Source organism: Phocoena sinus, chromosome 7, assembly GCF_008692025.1.
Source record: "Phocoena sinus isolate mPhoSin1 chromosome 7, mPhoSin1.pri, whole genome shotgun sequence".
NCBI classification, from domain to species: Eukaryota; Metazoa; Chordata; class Mammalia; order Artiodactyla; family Phocoenidae; genus Phocoena; species Phocoena sinus.
Genome location: NC_045769.1, coordinates 109,991,890 through 110,013,883, shown reverse-complemented (window position 1 = coordinate 110,013,883; position 21,994 = coordinate 109,991,890). Strand labels below are relative to the sequence as shown.

The following is a 21,994-nucleotide window of genomic DNA, read 5'->3' as shown; positions in this document are numbered from 1 at the left end:
CGGAGCCAGTGGGTCAGCTGCATTTAAAGCTGGTCTGAGCTGCGCCTTCCTGGCTGCTTTCGAAGGCTGCGGCCCGGTCGGGGGAAGCGGCGCGAGCGTGAGCGCTCGGGAAGAAAAGCCGTGGGCAGGTGAGTGTTGGGTCCTAACGCGGGAGAGGGCGGAGCAGCAAGGCCGGGACACCCCGGCTGGCGTCCTGAGCCGGCACCTGGGCCGCGTCGCGGACAATGCCGCCCTGCCGGCCACACTACAATTCCCGGCGCGCTCTGCGCTCGCTCGCAGAAGCCAAGGCGGCCCGGCGTGCACTGCGCCGGCCGGCCTGACAGCCGGGCGCTCCGCTCGGCCCGCTCAGTGACCTGGGTCGGGGGAGAAACCAGCTGGCCAGCCTCCTCTCGGTGCCTCACTGCCTGGCATTCTTTATTCCAACTGCCGGGGACTCGGCCCGCAGACTGGGAAGCAGCCTCCTAAATACAATCCCGTAGAGTCGGCGCCAGCCAATAAAGTGCGCGGAGTCAGGCCACGTGACAATAGCGGGGCGGTGCTCCGGTGGCTCCCTAATCTCTATGGTTTTGGCGACTCGCTAGAGGGCGTGTGGACCACTGGAGGACTCCCTACATTCTTCCTCCATTACCTCACTGCCTCCGGTGGCTGCTGGGATACCGGAAGACTCGGGTCCCGGCTCGGCTCAGTCCTCCAGCTGCCCCGGGGAATACCTTTAGCAATTCTTTCCTACCGCTACCGCCGCCCCGCCGCTTCCTCCTCCGCCCGCCCCCCGCCGGCCTTCTTGGCCCCGCCCCGTCCGCGCCGCGCGTCTGGCCCGCCCGCGGCCCGCTTCTCTCGGGAGCCCCCACCCAGGTGCATGGCTCCATGAAGCAGGAGGAGGAGGCAGAGCGCGAGAGGTTCCGTCTGCCCCGGCTGCGTCTGGGCCAGGAGGAAAGGTGGGAAACTCGGTCCGCGCCGCTCCCTCCTCCCCCGTGCCCGCCGGGCCGGCCTCCCTCCAGCTGCCGCCGTGCGCGCCGGGCCTCCTCACCCCGGGGCGACCGGAGGGGCCGGGGAGCGGGTCCCCCCGGGTTCGGGAAGAGGGTCCCGGGACAGCGTTGGGGGGAGCTCCCGTGCGGCGGTGAAAGGAGGCGGCAGGCGGGGCCTGCGGGCCGCGTGTGTCCGCCGGGAGCAGGGGAGTCAGGAGGCGTGCTCGGGAGCGGGGGTGGGCGGACGCCCCTGCCCCCGGGCCGCGAGGCGAGGCCGGGCGAGGCTCCAGCTCCTTTCTGCACTCCCTCCAGGAAGCAGTCTCGGGTCGTGTAAAGTTTGGTGGTCTCCGGCGCCGCCTGGCGGCCCTCGCCCCCAGTCCCACCGCCCCCTCCCCCGCCCGACGTCTGGATTCCACCCCCGCGGCTCGGCCCTCGCTGCCCTACCAGTCGCTGGGTCGTCCCACCACTACTCCCGGCGCCGCACGCTCTCCTTCCACCCCCTTTTCCTTACCATTCACCTTTCTTTCTGCCTGTTTGGTCCCTCCCCACTCTGGCCTCTCCTCTCCCCACTGTATCTCGCCCTTTCCTTGCTGAACTCTCTTTCACACGCACGCTTTCGCCTCTTCTTCTTTTCTTTCTTCCCAACTCCACCCTCGTTCTGTCCTTCCTTATCCATCCAGAGTCCCCGTTTCCATCATCCCTCCACCTGACACTCTTGCGGGTTTTATGCCTCCCTCCTTCCCAGGCTGTGAGCTTTGCCCTTCATTCCTCGCCCTCCTCCATCCGCTGTCCTGATCTGAACTCCTCACTTTGCCACACTCCCTCACCCTTATCCCTCTGGGCCTATCCTCTTTCACTGTCCTCTCCTAGGATAGAGTGGGTGGGGCCTGGAGTCTCCTGTTTACATCTTTGGGAATAACTCACATCTCTACTTCTGGGGGGGTGGTGGGGAGAGTTGGTGAAGAGATTACGAAGAGATTTATGCCAGCCGAAGAGTATGATGGGTGACTCTTACCTACAGTTATCATCACCTGGGATAACAAGATGGCCTGGCCTCAGGACCCTGGCATGCTGTCCAGTAATCTTTCAGCACCATCTTTGCAGAGGATTTGGGAATCTGTTTGTATTCTGAAGCCAGTGGAGAACCTTGAAATGGTGTATCTTGGCCTGAGAACAAGTTTTGATCTAAATTAGTGGTGGAGGAAGTTTTAATGTGTGTTTTATGTTCAGGTTCAATAAAACCTTTGATCCCCCCGTCCTCCCTTCTTGGTGATGGCACCAGGGATGAGATGATTTTGTGCATGGGGTTGCCCTTGCTGCCTTACATTTAGATTTTGAAATGTTTTGAATTAAAGAAAGCCTGTTCCTTAGCTTTTTTTTCTTTCTAGAAATTGCTCTGTTGAGTTGTAGTTTTTCAGAAACCATCTCTTACCCCGGCACTGCCTTGATTTTGTTCATTAACTGCACCTGCATTTCCATCTTAGGTACAGGAAGAAGGAATGGAATCGGAAGGAAGAAAATTCATTTCAGAGACAAAGTAGTTCCCCTCCTCTGTTATAGCTGTTCCCCTGGCAATACAAACTTTCTGCTTTCAGTGAGTATTACCTTGGACATACTTAGACTAGAATTTTGTTGCTTTTGCTCTCTTTTTTCATTTTAGGCCTGTGCTAGGACTTTAGGATGTAGGTTTACTTTGTTCGCTTCTGTTATTCTGCTTCCATGAGGGTGTCCTAAAGCTGATGAATCCTTCCACTTGCTCTCTTTATATGTAAAGACAAGTTTATTTTCCATAATCCCATTAGAGTGACCTAGATGGTGGTGTAGTATGACACTTACCCTTCGCGTACATAAGGTCCGCATCCCACCGCTTCCCAAATTATGCATTTTTTAAAGACAAAGATCATAACTTGTAGGTTAATGCAGTTCCTGTCAAGGTCAGTTATTGGGTGTCTCCCACATGGGTATAATCTTCAGAGATTTATGGAACATTTTGCCCTGAATCTGCTAGGGTGATACTGTTTTCTTAAAAATAATTAAAAGTCTACACATAAACCAAGTTCTGGAAAAATTTTTATTACTGCTGCGTTCCCCTCAAATGTGTTAATAACGGTATGCAAACACTTGTAAGAGAGTTTTCCAGATTGCTTCGCATCTTACTGGAGGCTCACAGCCACTCTGTGAGGAAGGCAGAGGACAAATATTTTCATTTTACAAATGAAAGAACCAAGGCCTAGAAGGATCTGGCACCCTGCCATAGCTCACAGAGTAAAGGGAGGGGATCTAAAAAGAAAACAGAGCATCTGACTCCTTGTGGTCATGTTTTTCCTTAAGCTAAGTTGACATGAAAGTGTATAGTACTGTGTATTTTTCTAAATCTGTAAATTTTAAAAGCAATTGTATAGGTAGATCTCTTTTTCGCAGGGAAAATTTTCACACAGCAAATGTTTTGGATGTTTATGTGTGTATGATGGGCTTTCGTGTAGAAATGATTATTTGAAATGATGACCAGAATGTTTGTGGGTCTTTCATCTGTTTCTTGGAATTGTTCCATAATAAGTAGGCCAGAATTATAGCTCAGGTGCCGTTTCACTGCTCAAATAATGATTAAATTGAATTTCAGTTCAACTCTGTGTCACAAAGGAAACAGCAGCCTGTTCCCTTCTGCGTAAAGCTTGGTTTGAATAGACATCCGGACAGTAAATAATAACAGAAGAAAATACAGAGACCCCTCTTTTCTTTGCTTATTGCCTACCTTCCAAATCCATTTTCTATGTTATAAGGTCATGCCCCCGCCTAGGCTGTTTTGAGGCTTCAAAAGGTGACTCTCTATTTTCTTTCCACCTCCAGGCTTTTCTAGATGTTTTAATCTGGTTATTGTTGGAAATCTAACTACTTTGACTCAGTAGTTCTGTTAGTACTCAATATGTGTCAAGATATCTGTAATAACAGCAACACATTTAGTTTCTTTTTAGTGTATGGCTGCAAGCTTAAAAGAGGACCCTTGTAGAACAGAACTCTGCACAACTCTCAGCCCAATATTCCTTATATTTTCTGGCGTCGCACAATGAAAAAAACAGTGGATGACTTATTAGAAGCATGTCTCTCCAAAGAGGAAAAGCATCAAGGTCATTAGAGTAATAACCCCATGTTAATAATATGATCTTTTAATGTATTTACAAAACAGAAGTAGAGTCACGGTTGTAGAACACAAACTTACGGTTACCAGGGGAGAAGCGGGGGAAGGATAACTTGGGAGATTGGGATGGACATATACCCACTACTATATGTGAAACAGATAACTAGTAAGAACCTACTGTCTAGCACAGGGAAGTCTACTCAATACTCTGTAATGACCTATATGGGAAAAGAATCTAAAAAAAAAAAAAGTGGATATATGTATATGTATAACTGATTCACTTTGCTCTACATCTGAAACTAACATGACATTGTAAATCAACTATACTCCAATAAAAATTTTTTAAAAATAATATCTTTGAGCCTACATGGTAGTTCTTAATAGAATTTTATTATGAGGACGTTTATCCCTCTAGAAATTGTGAGAACTCAGAGCTATGTTATTTATATTATAACAAACCCTACTTCTATCGGTGAAGGTAGTCCTAGTATTAGTAATAGCAGATGCTTTAATGAATAGTAGTTCTGTGCCAGAGAAGTGCTAGATGCTTTTCATGTCTTAGTGAGTTGCTCACAACTAAGCCCTTTGTGGGAGCAGGAGCCCAGGTCCACAGAGATGTGACAGCCTGCCCGAGTTTGTACCTGGTAAGTCAGATTGGGGATTTGAGCCTAGACAGTAACCCCAAAGCCTGGGCTGTGTCCTCCGAAGATGGGAGCTGCTCTGGGAAGGCACCAGCTTGTTGTTTTCAGTGGACTTAGGAGCCTTGGAAGGGACCCCTAGCAAGGGAGGAAGGCCCTCCTGCCCAGCCAGCCACGTCTGTCAGGGTGTCCTCACATCCTCCCCTCAGTACTGGTCTCCACACCTTGTTTATGTTTGTAACATCAGCAATTTATGAGACATCATTTGTATTAACTCCTTTTTTTAAAATTTTTATTGGAGTATAGTTGTGTATTAACCCCTGAAATCGTAAATTGCCCTCCAGACAAATAATGCTCCCTTGGGTAGCTCTTAAAGCGCCCCATCTTTGATAAAGAAAAGAAAATTCTTTTCAAGTGCAGTTTAGAAATTAGGTGTGTCCTTTGGAAGGAAAGCCTTGAGCAGCCTACAGTTAAACAGCACCCGCGGCCAAGTCTAGGACTGACCAGTTACTGTGTTTTAGCCAAGAAGCCAGCTACCACCATAAACCAAACCAAGAAGTTCATGTAGGGGGTATTTGACGTGTTTTTTAGAATGAATTGTCCACGTTGGCTCTCCACCTTGCTATGAATTAAACCATTCCTTGGTTTGGGCTGAGTAGAGCTGATGTTGTGTTTTGGTTTGGTTTTGTTTTTGTTTTTTTTGGCCACACCCCGAGGCTTGCGGGATCTTAGGTCCCCGGCCAGGGATTGAACCCAGGCCTCGGCAGTGATAGTGCCGGGTCCTAACCACTGGACCGCCAGGGAGTTCCCTGAGTTGACATTGTTGATAATAATAGATACTTGTATTTTGGTCACTTTCAGCTTCTGACACACTCAACAGTCAGCACCTCACAGTGAAACAAGAGTATCTAAAAGTCAGGTTGTGCCATAAATATTCTTTTTATTAGAAAGGCTAACTTAAATGGAATTGCTGGGAGATCTGTAGATAAGATTGTTGGTGTGTGTACCATGTGCAAGGCACTGCGTTAGGTGTTGCGAAAGAAAAAACACAAATGCGGCTCGGCCTCTGAGACTAAAGGTGTTGGTGAGTTCATTGCTGGCTGGAATTGAAGTGGCTTTGTAGGCCACTGGGCCCAGATCAGCAACACGCTGCCCAGCTTTCCCACAGAGGGGGCCGGAGAGGTGCCTTCGTTGTGCACCCTCGTGAAGGCCAGGACCCCTTGAATACTGCATGTCAGGTAAAGGGTGTGGTGACTTTTTCAACACTGAGAGCAACTTTACTTCATTTGACACTTGCTAGGTTAGGCGGTCTTAAGAGGTAAAACAGTGATTCCTGTTATTTCCTCCAGCTTTCTGTGGAAGTGTGGGTATTGTCTCCATCTGGTGGAAATCCAGTTTTAACTAGTTCTTTTTCATTGTTCGTTCTAAAGTGGACAGACAGTAGGAAAATGACATCACTGCCGTTGGCCCTTAAAGTGGCCCTTGAGTTTAGCTTTGAAAGAGTAACCAGCTGAAGGCTCCGAAGGGTCGTAGTGATATATGTGTTTACAAAGCAAGGCTTTTTGCCTGATGCCAATTCCTTCAGATGCCAATTCCTCCAGCTTGACAGGAGTAACATTTATTTACTCCTACTATGATCAGTATACCATTGCTGGTAGTTTCTGTGAGGTTTGGGGGAAGAGTGAGAACAAATGCACACAGTCCTAAAAGAGGTAGACTATGCCGTTGGGGTGTTTGTTTTTAGCTGGTCGGAGAGCAGGTTAGTCTGTTGTATTGAAATGCTATTACTCTGAGGGATCTCACACTGTGCCCTCAGAAGCCGAGCGGTTGGAGAAATGAATGTGTCTTTGGTCGTTGTAGGACAGTCCCGGGAGCCGAGTCTGGGACACTTAGCTGTGGTGAGATGCCCACTTTGTTGGAGTGGGGTTAGAAGAGTCTCACTTTAAAGAGAAACTTGATGAAATTGATAGGTTGAGGTTGATATGGTAAGTGAAAGTACTCACTGCCAGCACCTTCAGTCTTTCCTGTCGTTCACTTAACATTTGCTTGACGCTGACAGATAGGTAAAATACTGGTCCCTTTAAAAACAAACCTTAAAAATTCAGTAGGAGGTGGGGAGATGGAGTAAGTAGGCTGCATATGTTTGAAATTTTCTATAGATTTAAATTTATGGAATTTTTTTTTTTTTTTTTTTGCGGTACGCGGGCCTCTCACTGTTGTGGCCTCTCCCGTTGTGGAGCACAGGCTCCGGACGCACAGGCTCAGCAGCCATGGCTCACGGGCCCAGCCGCTCTGCGGCATGTGGGAGCCTCCCGGAGCGGGGGCACGAACCCGCGTCCCCTGCATCAGCAGGTGGACTCTCAACCACTGCGCCACCAGGGAAGCCCTATGGAACAAATTTTTAAAGAAATACCTTCTAATATATTTTTGAGGCAGAAGGTCTCTAACTCTGCCTTTGGTAACTAACTGAGAATATCTATTGAATTGTTTGCTTAGTGGCCTCCAGAGAAAGCTCGGGCCTAAGGAACCACAAGATTTGGGTGGGTTCTACTGATTACAAATCATAGTTGGGGAGGGGAATTGTGAAATGTATTCTCTTGGTGTCAGTTGTGATCATGCCCCACTGCAGATCGGTGATTGTATGTGATGTGTAGGCAGAACCTTCCTAGGCTTGAGCTCACCTGCCTTGGCATGGTTTGAAAATCCCTTCTATTGCTCTGTTGTAGGATGTTTCACAGTCAGGTAGCTGATAGCACCTGCAGAGAAACACCTGAGTTGTCACTGTCTCATGACATTTCGCCCTTCGTTCAGGTGTGCTTTGGTGTAAGGCAAATGAGGAAAGATTTCTTTTTTTAACCTATTTTATCCCTCCTCTTTGCCTCTTTGAATTTTGGGACTCTCTAGAGGCAGAGCCTCAGGGCCCTGTTGGTGCTGTTAAAACTCTAGCTCTCGAGAGATGGTCCCTCTGCTTCATTCAACACGTGCCCTAAACCCCCTGCACACAGTTATGCACAAGGTGGAAAGTCAGGTAAGAGCTCAGAGGGCAGTGCCATCCCTTGTGGAGTCAAGGGACAATGGCAGGGGTACTGATGATTGTCAGCGGGATGGCGGAGATACTGGCTTTGGGCTTAGGTTTTTTTTTTCCCTGCTCCATTTTTGTTGGCAAGATTTTGCAAACTATTCTTTTAGTTTTTAGTATACCCTTGATTTTTTTTCTTTTTTTTAAATCATGCCCTTAGGAAAGGGACTGAATCCAATGGATATTATTGGCAGGCCTCATTCTTCTTTGTGGTTTGGTGGGAAGACCCAGGCTTTGGAGTCTTACAGATGGATTGTGGTCCAAATCCTGACTGCCACTTAGCGGCAGTCTGGCTTTGGGCAGTTTATCTTGCTCATTAAACCTAAGTTTCCTCCTTTGTAAAATGATGGTAACGTTGTCCTCCTTGCTGAGTGGTTTTGAGGATTCAGTGAAATCCTGTTTAAAGAGCACCTGTTCGATGCTCTAAGCCCTGAGTGCCCAGCGAAGTCCTGGCCTTCCGGAAGTTTCCATCCTGGTGGGAGCAGATGATAAGCCCAGATGATAAGAGCAGCTGACTCTATGCCAGACACTGTATGGAAGCAGCTGACACATATTAAACTCAGTTCTCCTAACAGCCCCATGAGGCACGTGCTCCTGTTATTCCCAGTTTGAGGGAACTGAGGCATAGAGAGTTTAATCCTGGAGGAATCAGGATTTGAACGCAGGCCATTTGACTCCGGAGGCAGCATTTTTTTTTTTTTTTTTTTTTTCGTACGCGGGCCTCTCACTGCTGTGGCCTCTCCCGCTGCAGAGCACAGGCTCGGGAAGCGCAGGCTCAGCAGCTCAGCGGCCATGGCTCCCAGCAGCATGTGGGATTCTCCCGGACCGGGGCACGAACCCATGTCCCCTGCATCGGCAGGCGGACTCTCAACCACTGCGTGGAGGCACCATTTTTAACCGAGATCTTCTGCTCCCTCTCTTAACAGTCCAAACAAGGCAGTGATATCCGTGCTCAGAAACAGTCTAGTCATTGGAGGTTTTACTGCATCACGTGCGTGAGGCTTTCTCAAAAAGAAGCCCCTGTTTCAGGCCAGACATTGAAGCATGCAAGCTGTTATTCCTCTGCTAGAGACAACTTGCATCTTCCGAAGAACTGTCTTAGATACAAAAATGTGTGTTTGTTAGGGGTCAGCATACATCAAGAACATAAGCAATATTTGTGAAATTTTTGTATCTCATTCAACCTAAAGTGGCAGGTTGTTTTTGTAGAAATTATGGCATTGCAAACGGGTACTTGCATATCTAATTTGATGTAAAAGGTTGTAGAATTTACAATCAAAATACTATACAGTAGAGCAGTGCCTAAAAGGTAATTGTGTGCTACGTGTTGAAACCACAGGGAAAATTTTAGGTAGGGATTATATATATATTTTTTTTGAGTGGGAGGGCCACAACTAACAGGTAATGACTTGAGGAAAAACAAAGTGTACTTTTCTCAAGTCAGCAGGATTTTACAAACTTCGGTATTATCAACACTGAAATAAGTAGGCTCGCTTTTCCTGAGCCTGCTGATCACAGACACAGACAACAGAAAGGATCTTGATCGTGTTATAACTATATATCTTCACCTTAGGCTTTTTAAGAAAAAGAGTTTAGTGGAAAAAGATTCCTTCCTCCCCTTAATCAGTTGGGGCTCTCCGGTTTCCTGGGCCATCTGATGCCACATTTGGTTAAGCTGATGGCTTTGCATCTGTCTGCCTTGCTATGACAGGGCAGAAATGGCTACCTCACAAAAGGGCTGTGAAGCTTGGGTCATGTGTGTGAATAAAGGTTTCTGCTAGGTTGTAGCTTTTTTTTGAATGGGGTCTTGAAAGGACAGAAGTGTAGAACTTGGAGTGAGTTCAGAGGAGAACCAAAGAAAATGAGTAAGACTGTGCAGGACAGCTGTGAGGACGGAAAGGTGGGAGGGGAGCCCGTGTTAGAAAGCGTGCTCTCGTCAGAACAGCTGCTGCCTTTCATCTTCACAGAGGTCCGGGGCTAAAATTACACAGAGAAATTGAGGTTAGTGATGAGGAAAATGCGGAAAGGATGTGGTTAACAAGGAAAAGCAGGGCTTCCCTGGTGGCGCAGTGGTTGAGTCCGCCTGCCGATGCAGAGGACGCAGGTTCGTGCCCCGGTCCGGGAGGATCCCCCATGACGTGGAGCGGCTGGGCCCGTGAGCCATGGCCGCTGAGCCTGCGCGTCCGGAGCCTGTGCTCCGCAACGGGAGAGGACACAGCAGTGAGAGGCCCGCGTACTGCCAAAAAAAAAAAAAACAAGGAAAAGCATGAAAGTTCCTCTGGGGTTCTTTAAAAATAGGGTGGTTCAGTTTGGAGCCTCTAAAAAGGTAGAGAAAGCGTCCTTATGAGGCACCTGACAGGTCAAGTGCAGTCTTCCAGTCGGTCTTGAAGCGTCCCCGTTCAGCTGAACGCTGGCTGCCACCCCACCCTTCTTTCTGCCCAGGGAGTCCTGGGCAAGAGGGAGCTGCCTGTGGCCTGCCTCCGTCCGTGGCGATGATAACCTTTATGGAAAATGGAAAACAGCTCCCCCGAGGAAGAGGTTAGGCGCCTTCGGTCTGGAACTCAGGGTCTCTTCTAGCCCACTGGTCTGCCACCCTTTGCAACCAATGTGACCTGGGCAAGAAAGAATTTGATGGCTCCTACCCTCTCCACGGAGACCCTTTCTCTTTGAATTTTGTGTTCTCCTTGCGGCTAACCACTTGAGTTAATGCTTGCATGTTCTCTTCTGGGTTAGGGTTCCGCAGCATTCCAGACCTCAAGCACTGGTTCAGGATGGGAAAAAGACGCTGCGTCCCCCCACTGGAGCCCAAGCTGGCAGCAGGCTGTTGTGGGGTTAAGAAGCCTAAGCTGTCTGCAGGTGGGACGCACGGTCACGGGAGCCAGTCCACAGCCGTCCCCGGCTCCAGCGCGGGGCCTCTTCAGAACCACCAGCATGTGGACGGCGGCGGTGGTCGCGAGAACGTGTCGGACTTAACTCTGGGACCTGGAAACCCTCCCATCACACGGATGAACCCCGCATCGGGAGCGCTGAGCCCTCTCCCCAGGCCCAATGGAACTGCCAGCACCACCAAGAATCTGGTGGTGACCGCAGAGATGTGCTGCTACTGCTTCGACGTCCTCTACTGTCACCTCTACGGCTTCCCACAGCCACGCCTTCCTAGATTCACCAATGACCCCTAGTGAGTAAAGCGGTCGCGTGTCGGGGATGGTGAGACAGGCATGACGCCTCTGTCGGGGGCGTTCTCTTGAGAGAGTCTGCTGCTTACAGAAAGCTTAACATGATTTGGGCAAAGGTTGTTGGGAATAGGATGATGAGAAATGTGCAGCCAATGTCTAGGACACTCATTGGGCTCAGTAATGGAAGGGTACTAGGCTGTGTTTGCAGGATTGGTTGGCTTGTCAAAGTAATGGTCCGGGAATCAGGAGGGTTTCGTTCTTGGTCTTCTGTTGGTTCAAATGGCAGTGGGTAGGTCATTTAACCTCTCACGTGGAGAAGTCACACCATTGTGGACCCGAGCACCGTTGAAGCCCAAGTGACCTGCCAGTGTCTGGGTGCCAGGTGGGAGACTAGGAGCTCATTTAGTGGGAGCTGAGATGCTCTTCACAAGGGTCCCCTCACTTGGTTCCTTGTCAGTCCCATGGGGCTGCCGGCACCCCACCAGGAATGTCAGAATTTGCTTTCCTGTTTTTAGTTCAAGACTCTGTTATTTGTCCCAAGTCCCCTCGAGGTGTCAATGACTTTAATAAGGAATATGTGTAAAGGGTAACGTCAAGTGAAGATGTTCATGCCAATGCTTTCTTTCTCGACTGGAAGCAGCTTTGAGGTGGCTTTAAAGAGCACTGCTGCTTTTTTATTTTTATTTTTTTAGGAGATGCTTTTAGAGCATTCACTGACTGATCATCCTTCCTCGACTGTTAATGCCATACTGAGGCGGTGCATAGCCCCACTGGGCAGGGAATGGAGGAGTATGAAGAAACAGTCCTTGCTCTCGGAAGACTTGAGTTGGCAGATCACACACAGAAGCTAAATAGTGTTCACACACCGTCTGGGCAGAGGTGGAGAGGAAGTTACTCCTGTGATTGTGTCAGAGGAGAAGAAATGCAGAGAAAAATGTGCTCACTCTTTAGGGAAGTATTGCCGTGCGATACCGTGAACAGAAAAATCCTGACTGAGTCGGTGGAGAGGCTAAGCCTTGATCTGAGTGGGATCAGGTGTGTCCCTTGCAGGAGAGGGACGTGGGTTTGGAAGAGTAGGTGGTGGCCGCAGCAGTGTAGGGTGTGGAGACAGTGGAATTCTTGAAGGGTTTTTGAGCAGGTTTTGGAACATTAACTTTGGCTGGTGGTGTTCAGGTGTTTTCCTGGAAGGAAAAGATGGGTAGGTGGGAGATCCTGCTTTGTAATAATGATCAAAGTTAGATAACTTAAAAAATTTAAGTTGCTTTTGAGAAGTGTTAACTCAAGAATCAAAGAGGTAAGGGCATAGGACTATGGAGGAATTTCAGGAAGAGGGGACAGCCCTGTAACCTCTGCCTAAAACATCTGTCAGCGTCAATCGGATGTAGCCTAATGCAGCATGACTTGGGCCTAGAAAGTGGTTAACTTCTGCTAAGAATAAGCTTTTTATTTTATCTTAGCGGTGCCACTTGGCTTGCGGGATCCTCGTTTCCCCACCAGGGATCGGACCCGAGCCCTCGGCAGTGAAAGCGCAGAGTCCTAACCCCTGGACTGCCGCGGAATTCCCCAAGAACAAGCTTTCTTGAGGAGACTTTTTCTTTTTTTTCTGGAATTTATGAGCAGGAGAGGCAGAAATAATGATGGGCACGATATGGGGTTGAGCGGAGAAGGTGTGCAGGCCCCGTGTGTCTTCATGAAGGTGGAACTGGGAGCATAGACACCTGAAAAGAGAGTAAACAAGAGGAGAAAGACATGGAGAACTAGAAGAAGAAAGAAAGAGTTGAGTCCTGGGCAGAGGAAGAAGAAAACGGCACGTCCACGTGGTGGTAGAGTGGAGTGAGGCTGTGAGCAGGGGCCTTTCTTCTCATGCCTCGTGGCGATTTCCTCTCCATTTACACCCTGGGGCTGCGCGGCTCGGAGAGGGCAGAGAGGGCAGAGCCTTTCAGACAGCCCGCGTCAGGAAACCATCCTTGAGGGGAAGAACAGATGAACGGGGATAGAGCCGAGGTTTTCTTCTTCCCTGATTGATGTCTGCTTGCTCTTTCAGTCCGCTCTTTGTGACGTGGAAGACGGGGCGGGACAAGCGGCTTCGTGGCTGCATCGGGACCTTCTCAGCCATGAATCTTCATTCAGGACTCAGGGAATACACGCTAACCAGGTAATGGCACCTGCACGTAAGACTGGTAGATGATTGGCAAGAAGGGAAAAAAAACTGCCTATCTCTTCTGAGTGGTGAAGTCCGAGTGTTCTCTTTTGGATAATCAGGAAATGTAGGGGAATGAATCCGGTGAGTCACTTCCAGTCCAAGTGTAGGCAGTTCGTGGCGTCAGGTTGTTTGCGGCATGCACGGGCTGATGGATAGTGGATGTTTTCTGCAGAGCTCAAGAGCCATAAGCGTTCGGCACGTGATGTTGGCTCCCAACCCTGGAGCAGCCTCACTTGTGTTTTCTGTCCCCTCCAGTGCACTTAAGGACAGCCGATTCCCCCCCCTGACCCGAGAGGAGCTGCCTAAGCTTTTCTGCTCTGTCTCCCTCCTTACTAACTTTGAGGATGCCGGTGATTACCTGGACTGGGAGGTGAGAGCAGCCGCATTTGGAACTCTGCGTCTCTCGTTGCATTTGGGTTCGGGTTAGTACATGGTAACGTGTCTCCTTCATTGAGCGAGGGTCTGAGGATGTGAGAGCTGAGCTTGGGAGGAATTGCAGGCAACTTGGGTGACAGAAAAGGTGCTGCGGTATCAGAAGTAGGAAGAAATGGGAAGGCTTCCTTCTCCCATTCTTCCCAGTCTACTCTGTTGCACATCCTTTTCCCACGTCTAATAAGAAATAGGAATGGGGATAAAGGAGAACATTCCTGATTCTTTGTGGTAAGCCCTTATCAGGAGCCATGTGCGCAGAGTCAGGAGCCCAGATCAAAACCCTGTGGCATGTTCTCTTAATGGAGTAGATCAAAGGTGGAATATTCGAGATCTTTGGATGAACTGCTGAGAGAATTTACTTCTATAGCCTCCGTACTCTCAGAGAGGCGGCTGCACGTAGACTCTCACTTTCCCTAAAGCAGCAGTTTCTTTGGCTTCCATGCCTGAGAGAGAGAGTAAGTCATGAAAGGCAAGAGCCTCCCCTTTTCTCAGCCCTGGGTCAAGCTGGTCAGGGGGCAGTGTCGATTTATATGAGGATAATTGAAGTTCCATTAGAGTGAGTAAATGTCGTTTACCGGTTGTGTGTTTTTGTAGGTTGGGGTCCATGGGATTCGAATTGAATTCGTCAATGAAAAAGGCGTCAAACGTACAGCCACGTATTTACCTGAGGTCGCAAAGGAACAAGGTGAGTTGGACACACGGAATTTCCGTGAATGATACAGTTCACAGTGCTGCCAAGTAAAGGGCAGGAGAGTGGAGTGTGTTGCCTTTCAGCCTAACTGTGACTAGGGATGAGTGCCTTTCTTCCTCTCCCCATATCCGTCAAGTTCTTAAAGAACGAGAAACTCCCCAAAGATGCAGGAGCTGGGAAGAGAATAGGGGTAAAGGCTTCCCGCGCCCAGCTGCTCGTTTCACCTACTTTCAGTGAGTGGTGGTATTTCTTGGGCCCCCAAAACTGCAGTGGTTAACTGTAGGGAAATTCCAGCAGTCAACTTGGTCACATTCTGGAGTTCGTTGTAAAGGGAGGTTGCCCGTATTAGTGGGTTTTGACCTTCTGGTCGTGAGCTACTACACAGTGTGATAATTGGAAGAATGCAGAACATAATCTCTCCTGTGTTTTGAAAGAACTCAGTAGGTACTTAGTTCTTACAGTGGGACGTGAAAGGTAGGAAATGGGTCAGGCAGGTTTTCTCCTTCAAAGCATAGTTAGAAGAATACCTTAAAATGCTGCTCGTGCAGTCTGGTGTATGACCCAGTTTTCTTTCTTTCTTGGAACTGGTCTGTGTTTTGAAAATAATATGTATCTGTTAGGTGTGAACCTGGCGTAGAGAAAAATATCCGGTTCAGTGTATCAGTGAACTGATTATGTGGAGAGGGCTTGCCTTGTTGGTTCCCGTCGTCGTTGTGTTTAAACTTTTTCAAAAGCAGTGAGGATATGGCATAAAAAGGAGGAAGCCTTTTAACCGCTTCATTGAGATCATAAATCTGGCATTTCTGTCCAAGGAGGCACACCAGGAGTTACTTCCTAAGAGTGAGATGTGATGATAATATAGGTAAATAATCAAGCACTTTTGCCATTTGAAAACTGGTTGGGAAAATTTAAAAATCAAGGCACCTACTGCAGTAACTTAGGGGGCTCTCTTTGGTTTTCAATCCGATATATTTGGTTATATCTGTTGAAAATGTTTCAAGAACAACACAGCAGGAGACGTGTGACCACCTTCCCAGCCTTCCTAAAGGAATAGTTTCCTTCCTGCTGTCAAGTCTCTGTAGTAGAAAACGACTCCTAGAAATCATCGAAACGAAGGAAGGCCACACGAAGGAATACAAGCGCAGAGCATGAATTCTCTCTTCTCCCAGAACGGCCCTGGTTACAGCACTAGGCCTACAGGCTGGTCTACGCCGGGACCGTGTTTGCTCCTGGATAGTTATACTGGGATCGTATCTGACAGGAAAGACTCAGAAGCAGGGGGCCTGGGGACAGCCGTTAGTGACGTGTGTCGGGCGTCATCTCACATCTCGGATTCTCCTTGCACTGCCAGTGAGGCAGACGGGGCTCCAGGGACGTGGGGCAGCGCCCAGGCTTGCTCCGCCCGCAGCAGACCGGGCTGCTCCTGTTCTGTCACTGTGGTGTCAGAGCACGGCCCGTTCTTGTGTCGCTGTGCGCTGACCTCAGTGTGCCTGCCTTCTCCTCAGACTGGGATCAGATCCAGACGATAGACTCCTTGCTCAGGAAAGGTGGCTTTAAGGCTCCAATTACCAGTGAATTCAGAAAAACCATCAAACTCACCAGGTAAGCCACTGTCTTATTTTCCTTGTCATTTTAATTCACTTGGGGTTGGATGGAGGATACTTTTGACAGACAGGGGAAGAGAAAAATTTTCTCTGTTAATGTCTCTAAACCGAAGAAGTATGGGTGAGGTTGAAGCTCTGAGGAAGCAGTGGCAGCAAAGGCAGAGACTCCCCAGCATCCTGGGCGTGTCCACGGCTAAGCTGCTAGCACAGTGGGAGCAGAGTAGCCGCTGAGCAGGTCGTGGGTGTCTTTGTCAGACCCACTTGCTGGGAGGCTGAAGGCAGGAGAAAAGGCTCTCAGTGCAGAAGTCCAGGGTCAGTTGAAGTCATCACATGTAGTCAGGTGGCCTGTTGATGGAATAGTTCCAAGGAAACGCCTCTGCCTGTTTGCGGCTAATAACTTCTACGGGGAGGCTGCCTAGTGTAGGAAAATATGCGTGGACTGGACTCTGAATCCCAGCTCCACCACTTCCTGGCTGTGTGACCTGGGCCAGTTTTTCCACCTCTCAGAGCAGAAAAAAAAAAAAATTTCCTGTCTGTAAGAGGTGAACGATAATGCCTTGGGGTCGTTTCAGGGTGTGCTAAGGTAATGTGTGAAGAAGTTCTAGTCCAGGGCCAGGCAACATTGTAGTAGGTGGTCAGTAGATGTAAGTCCTCTTCCCATCCCTACTGAACTCGGAAACACTGAAAGGTTTAGCTTCTGTGGGGTTTCTGTGGACCTCCGTTGGCCCGTTCATCTGTGAAATGCTGAATAATCGATATCGTAACCTCACAGGTCTATTTGGAAGATAACCCCGTGTTTTTGAAATGCTTTGGATTCCAAAAAAAAAGAAAAATCTTCAAATACAAAGCATTATTATTATCATTATTATTATAATTTATTTGAACAGCCATTTCCCTGTCAAAATTCAGGAATAATCACCTTGCAGTGGAGGAGTGATTACAGTGGGAAAGAGATGGCTCTGGGTAAGGATTGTCACACCCAGCTCCTGTGGTCTGTAGTAGGCTCCATAGGTTTGTAACACCCCATGCTTCGCATCCTGACTCATGGCTCTTTCCAGAGCAAGGCCAAAGTGCTATGAATTCTGTTCTGATGACCCTGTGATATGATATGGCATATTCATCTGGAAAGTGAGACCCATCCTCTATAGCCCCAGGATCTTTTAACCTGCTTCGTCAGAATTTGACCCAGAATTAGGTATCTGTGCCCCTTTTAGTTTATAAATAACTTGTTTGTTGCTTTTCTGCAAGTTGAGGTTGCATTTCTGTCAAATTTATCACATTGTAACCTGAAAGTAGATATGCGTTTTACACTGGGCATTGGTGCAGCCATCTTCCAGTCTGCTACCCATGTAATTTGACCTTGAAATTCTTCCTCCAGACCCTAGTAGCAGATTGCTTAAGCGCAGCCTGGTGATAAGCATATGAAGTGTTTAAAGGTGGGATGTGCGGAAAACAGATTCTCGGGGGTGAATTGTGAGTGTGCTTTTCCATCTCGTTCATTTGTAATAACAACACTGTTCTCTTGTGCTGTCGTCTTTCATTTCTCTGTAAGTAAGATTGCTCTTGGTCTTCCATCTTATTCTTTCAAAATGTGGAATAAGCGTTTGGTCTTCTCTGCCGCGTGACTGCAAAATGAAGCGTCTGGGGCTCCTAATACCCTTTCCTGTTTCCTTACACAGGTACCGAAGTGAGAAGGTGACAATCAGTTACGCAGAATACATTGCTTCTCGACAGCACTGTTTCCAGAATGGCGCTCTTCATGCCCCGCCCCTCTACAATCATTACTCCTGACACACGGCTGCATGACCAGTCCCACCCCCCCGTGGCCGCCAATGGCTATGACATCATTGGAGCAGATGCCTCCTCTTCCTGGTCCAGTTACTTTTATTACTGCACCATTTTATGATGCTAGCTTCCGTTGCCAAGTCTGCCTCCAGCCGACTGAGGGGGGCGGGGTCACATCGAACGAAACAGAACTTGAGGGGCCCAAGCCTTATCTCAGCCTTTCCTCAGTATGGGGTTCCGTTGGATTGGGGCTCCTCCATGACTAGTGAGAATTCCGTGTGGGTTCAGAAGACCTTGGCTGCAGGTGCCGCTGGTGATTTGCTGCCTGTGTGTTGGCCACTCAGTGGAAGCTGGAATTGACGGTCCGTGAAGGCTTAGCCCACACACACCCCTGCAGCCTCCCCAGATCGAGTAGGTGTATTCCCCTGGCAGTCTGGGCAACGGAGACCAACAAGAAACGTTTTTAGGTTGTTTTAAATTCCTTTTTTTAAACTTCCAGTGTATAGCGTACCACGAGTTGATCTCCACCTCCATGCTTCGTAAGTGGACGCCACGTTAGGGTCGAACGTGGGCACCACGAGTCGTTCGCGGCTCCTGGACAGAGACCCACCTCAAGATCGGAAGCCCTATGGATGGCGTTGCAGATCTCATTGCTCAGTTAGCCTCAAAGGTTTTGATTCTCATCCCACTATCGGTTGGATTTTCTGGCACTCTTCCTGCATCGAGTCTCCTGGTACTGAACAGAGCGCTGTGGTGTAGCCTGCAGAGGAACGGACTGGGATGCCCGCGGGAGGTCCTGACGGCATCGCTGCATGCAGTGTCGAGGGAGAGACCTCTTCCTTACCACCCGGCTACCTCACTCCTCTACTGGTGGCAGTGCCTATAGCTGGATCTAGGTTCTCAGAGGGCAGAGGTGTTCAGACAAGCACTTGGGTCGGGCTCTAGAAGGGCACGTCGGCATAGGAGAGAATCCAGGGTCTCTAAGCTGTTTTTCTGTTCAGGCAAACATCCTGAGAGACCTTTAAGCAGAGGAGTTCCTTTTTCTAGTTTGCCTGTAGAAGTGGGAAAACTGTTGCTGTTACTGTCCTTACCGGACTTTAGAACAAAGCTGTGTCATTAAACAAGGTGAATCTTTATCTTGCCTAACATGCCGGGAATCTTCACCCCACCATGGCAGAGTTCCAAATAGCTCATTTTACTCTAGGTCATTCATACTTTCATGTGGCATATTTCCCTTTCTCGTTGTTGCTGATTCCAAATACCTGTCAGCAAGTTTCTCCTCCCTCTTGCCTATTCTTCACTCATATGGTGGCAAAGTTCATAGAAGCTGGGGACTTGGAAGACGCTTTGAAAACATGGTCACAGAGGCACTGCTGAGATGATTCACAGGAAGAGGTGGCCACTTGGAAGAAAGGACCCTACGGGTGATACACTGGTTTTCAACAACGTGTTTAGAGAACTCTTGACGCGGATTGGGTGTCAACCCAGTGAACACAATGTCTTGATTTAATTTATTTTTAATGTTTATGTGGTAGTGGTGTGGCTTTCCGAAAATGGGCAGATGTTCAAGTCAAAGGGTCTTTGGGGTTTGCTTCTGCCAGGAACGGGGGAGGGGGAACAGAGGCACAATCTGAGGAACGACACACGTGCCATTCTAGGCATAGTTGTCTCGTTTCTTGAAGAGGTGGGTAAGGGTGAGCAGGTGAGCTCGGCACCGTCCTCTGCTGTTGGCGAGGGTGTGGGACGGGCAAGGGAAGCGCCGGCTGACGTCTGGATGCGCGGGCTGGGCTCCTGCACGCCGCCGCCTTTCCCTCGCGGTGTTCGTGAAAACAGGCTCCCAAAGAGGAAGGGATTGTTTCGTGATTTCCTGCTGCTGAGAATAATAAATGTCTTGTTGCAAATAAATGTGACGGCAGTTACTCTTAGGTGCCATGGATCGATGTCAGGGTGGTCAGCAGCTCTGGACTAAACCGCCCGCCTCCAATTTGTACAACAGTATTGATACATAGGGCTACACTCATTCCTGTTCAAGTCTTCTATGTTGAAAGTTGTGTTTAATTTCTAAAGTTTAAAAAAAGCAAAAAAAATGGTGCTAAACTTTCACCCCTGAGCACGCTCAGTGAGACTGGTCATGCAAGCATTTTCAGTGCCATGCTCTTTCAAGCCTATTTTTTCTCGTAGAAATGTTGCCCTATTTGTCTTCCCCAACGTATAGTATGTTTTTTATTTTATTGAGGGTGGGGTAGGATACCTGCCATTTAAGAAAATGAACAGAAGATTTTAAAACCCAGGAAATGGGGGGGGGGGAATCAGTGCACAAGAATTGGGCTCCTGAAGCCCAGCACCACACTGACGAGGGCTCCGTGGGCTCTCTTCACTTTCTGGAGTGAAGAAGCCTGACTCCCTGCACATTCCCTCACACCCCCATCCAAGCCCAGCAGTGGAGATGCTCGAGGTCCTCTTGCCTTGGCGAGGGGACTCAGGAGTCGACCGAGGAAAACTGTTTGGCCCCGTGAGGAATGGCACTGTCAGTGTCTGTCCCGAATGGAGCCTAGTCAGGAAGTGGTCTGGAAGTATACGGTCAAGGTCACCTCCTGAAGGTGTATGGCAGGTGGCTCTCAGGAAAAATACTAAGTCTGGATCATCCACGTGGCAGCTTTGCGTAGGGAGATGACAGCTCCGAACTGGAACTGACCTGCCTTCCACGTGCTTGACCACAGCAGTGATGAGGGCGGCCAGTCCGCGTAGTGGGAGTGGTGGGTTTGAAGAGAAGGGAAGGTTTTTCTGCTCGGTGTTTCCTTTGTCCTTGGGCTGCTCAAGCTGAACAGTAACCACTGTTTTCAAGGAACCAGCTCCACCTTGGCTGGTTTGGTTCGGAGTTCGTTTCATCCCTAGCTGTGAGTGCCTTTTGGTCTGGAGGGTTGGCTTGTCTCATAATACCCACAGCTAGGACATTCTCTGTAATTTCGAATTGTCCTTGTTCTCCATTAGCTAAAAGAGAATGTCTGATCACTAGAGTTCGTCGGTGTTGGATTGTTTCCACTGTGAGGTTCTTAAACTTTTTCGCTTCATGATATTAAAAAGCAACTCATGTTAGAGACCCTTTCAACATGAAAGGTTTGTAGTTGAGACATTACATATATTTTATTGTTTATAATAAATATCATCTGTACAAAAGTCCTGGGTGTTAATTTTAATATTTGCACAAGATGTTTTCCATGATATGTTAACACCTAAAATTTCACTAACTGTTGATGTTATTTTCTATTGAGATTCTGGAGCCTAGGGAGCTATTTGTTCTTTTTGTTTATTTTCATTCTTATTTCCCTGAAGCAAGAGACTTTGTATGGCCTTCAGTGCAAAGACTTTAGACCAATTCTTTGTATTACACTTGGTTGCCTCTTGGCTATATAACTTCTGAGTGCAAATCATTGAACTCTTTAACAAAGTATTGTAGAGAATAAATCATAATGGGTAAAAATTGTTCTTTGTCTTGCCTCTTTTTTTTTTGAATACTAGTAATAGTCATTTAAAAAATTTTTTTTAAATTTTATTTAGTTTTGGCTGCATTGGGTCTTCTTTGCTGCGCGAGGGCTTTTGTCTAGTTGCAGCACGCGGGCTTCTCATTGCGGTGGCTTCTCCCGTTGTGGAGCACAGGCTCCAGGAGCGTGGGCCTCAGCACTTGTGGACGCGGGCTTCAGAGCGCAGGCTCAGTAGTTGTGGCGCCCAGGCTTAGTTGCTCCGCGGCACGTGGGATCCCCCCGGACCAGGGCTGGAACCCGTGTCCCCTGCACTGGCAGGCAGAGTCCCAACCACTGTGCCACCAGGGAAGCCCCTAGTCATTTTATTTTAAAAGACAGCCAACCAGATCATATTTATTCAGCCTGCATGTTTTTGTGTGGTGTTCATGATACCCAATAACCTTGCACTTCTATTTATTATTTTTTATGTAATGCCATTATATAAAAATGCCGTTGGTTTTTTTGAGCCAACTTTTCTGAACTAAGGTTTGTGAACCCTTTAAAATTTGGATTTTTCTAGAACGAAGGTTTATAGTTCTCATTAGGTTCTCCAGTGAAACTGACCTTGCCCAGAAAGCTACAGCCTGAACTCGGGGGTGGGGGGGGATGCTCAAATTTAAGATGTCATTTAGTGAGGTTAACCCAAACAAAGACCCTGGGACGTTGGTGTGGTCTGACCTAAAGGAAAATGTTTCTTGCTTTTGGATGGCCCAGAAAGGATGAGGTGTGTTTGGAGAAAATGGCAAGGAATAATTTTTCAAACC

The 21,994-nt window shown here is 48.4% G+C and overlaps 1 protein-coding gene and 1 non-coding gene across 14 annotated transcripts; one reads left to right on the top strand and one right to left on the bottom strand.

Moving 5' to 3' along the window:
- Positions 1–544: 544 nt before the first annotated feature.
- Positions 545–21,193, top strand: AMMECR1L (AMMECR1 like). 13 transcript variants are annotated; one of them, XR_004350714.1, is made up of 10 exons: positions 545–935; positions 2,450–2,559; positions 10,552–10,996; positions 13,039–13,149; positions 13,453–13,567; positions 14,224–14,314; positions 15,826–15,922; positions 16,983–17,119; positions 17,303–17,397; positions 17,604–17,727. XR_004350714.1 is itself a non-coding variant. In XM_032637376.1 (9 exons), the coding sequence occupies exons 3-8, from the start codon at positions 10,590–10,592 to the stop codon at positions 16,859–16,861; spliced, it is 849 nt and encodes a 282-aa protein (XP_032493267.1). In that variant the 5' UTR covers positions 545–935; positions 2,450–2,559; positions 10,552–10,589; the 3' UTR covers positions 16,862–16,887; positions 17,303–21,193. The 13 variants fall into 13 exon arrangements, 9 of the variants coding, with proteins under 9 accessions (XP_032493267.1, XP_032493269.1, XP_032493268.1 ...); XR_004350715.1 differs by lacking the exon at positions 16,983–17,119 and adding an exon at positions 16,834–16,887; XR_004350713.1 differs by having other exon boundaries at positions 17,303–21,193.
- On the bottom strand, positions 5,472–5,543 carry TRNAD-AUC. The gene has a single exon. It is a non-coding gene; the product is annotated as a tRNA-Asp (tRNA).
- Positions 21,194–21,994: the final 801 nt, after the last annotated feature.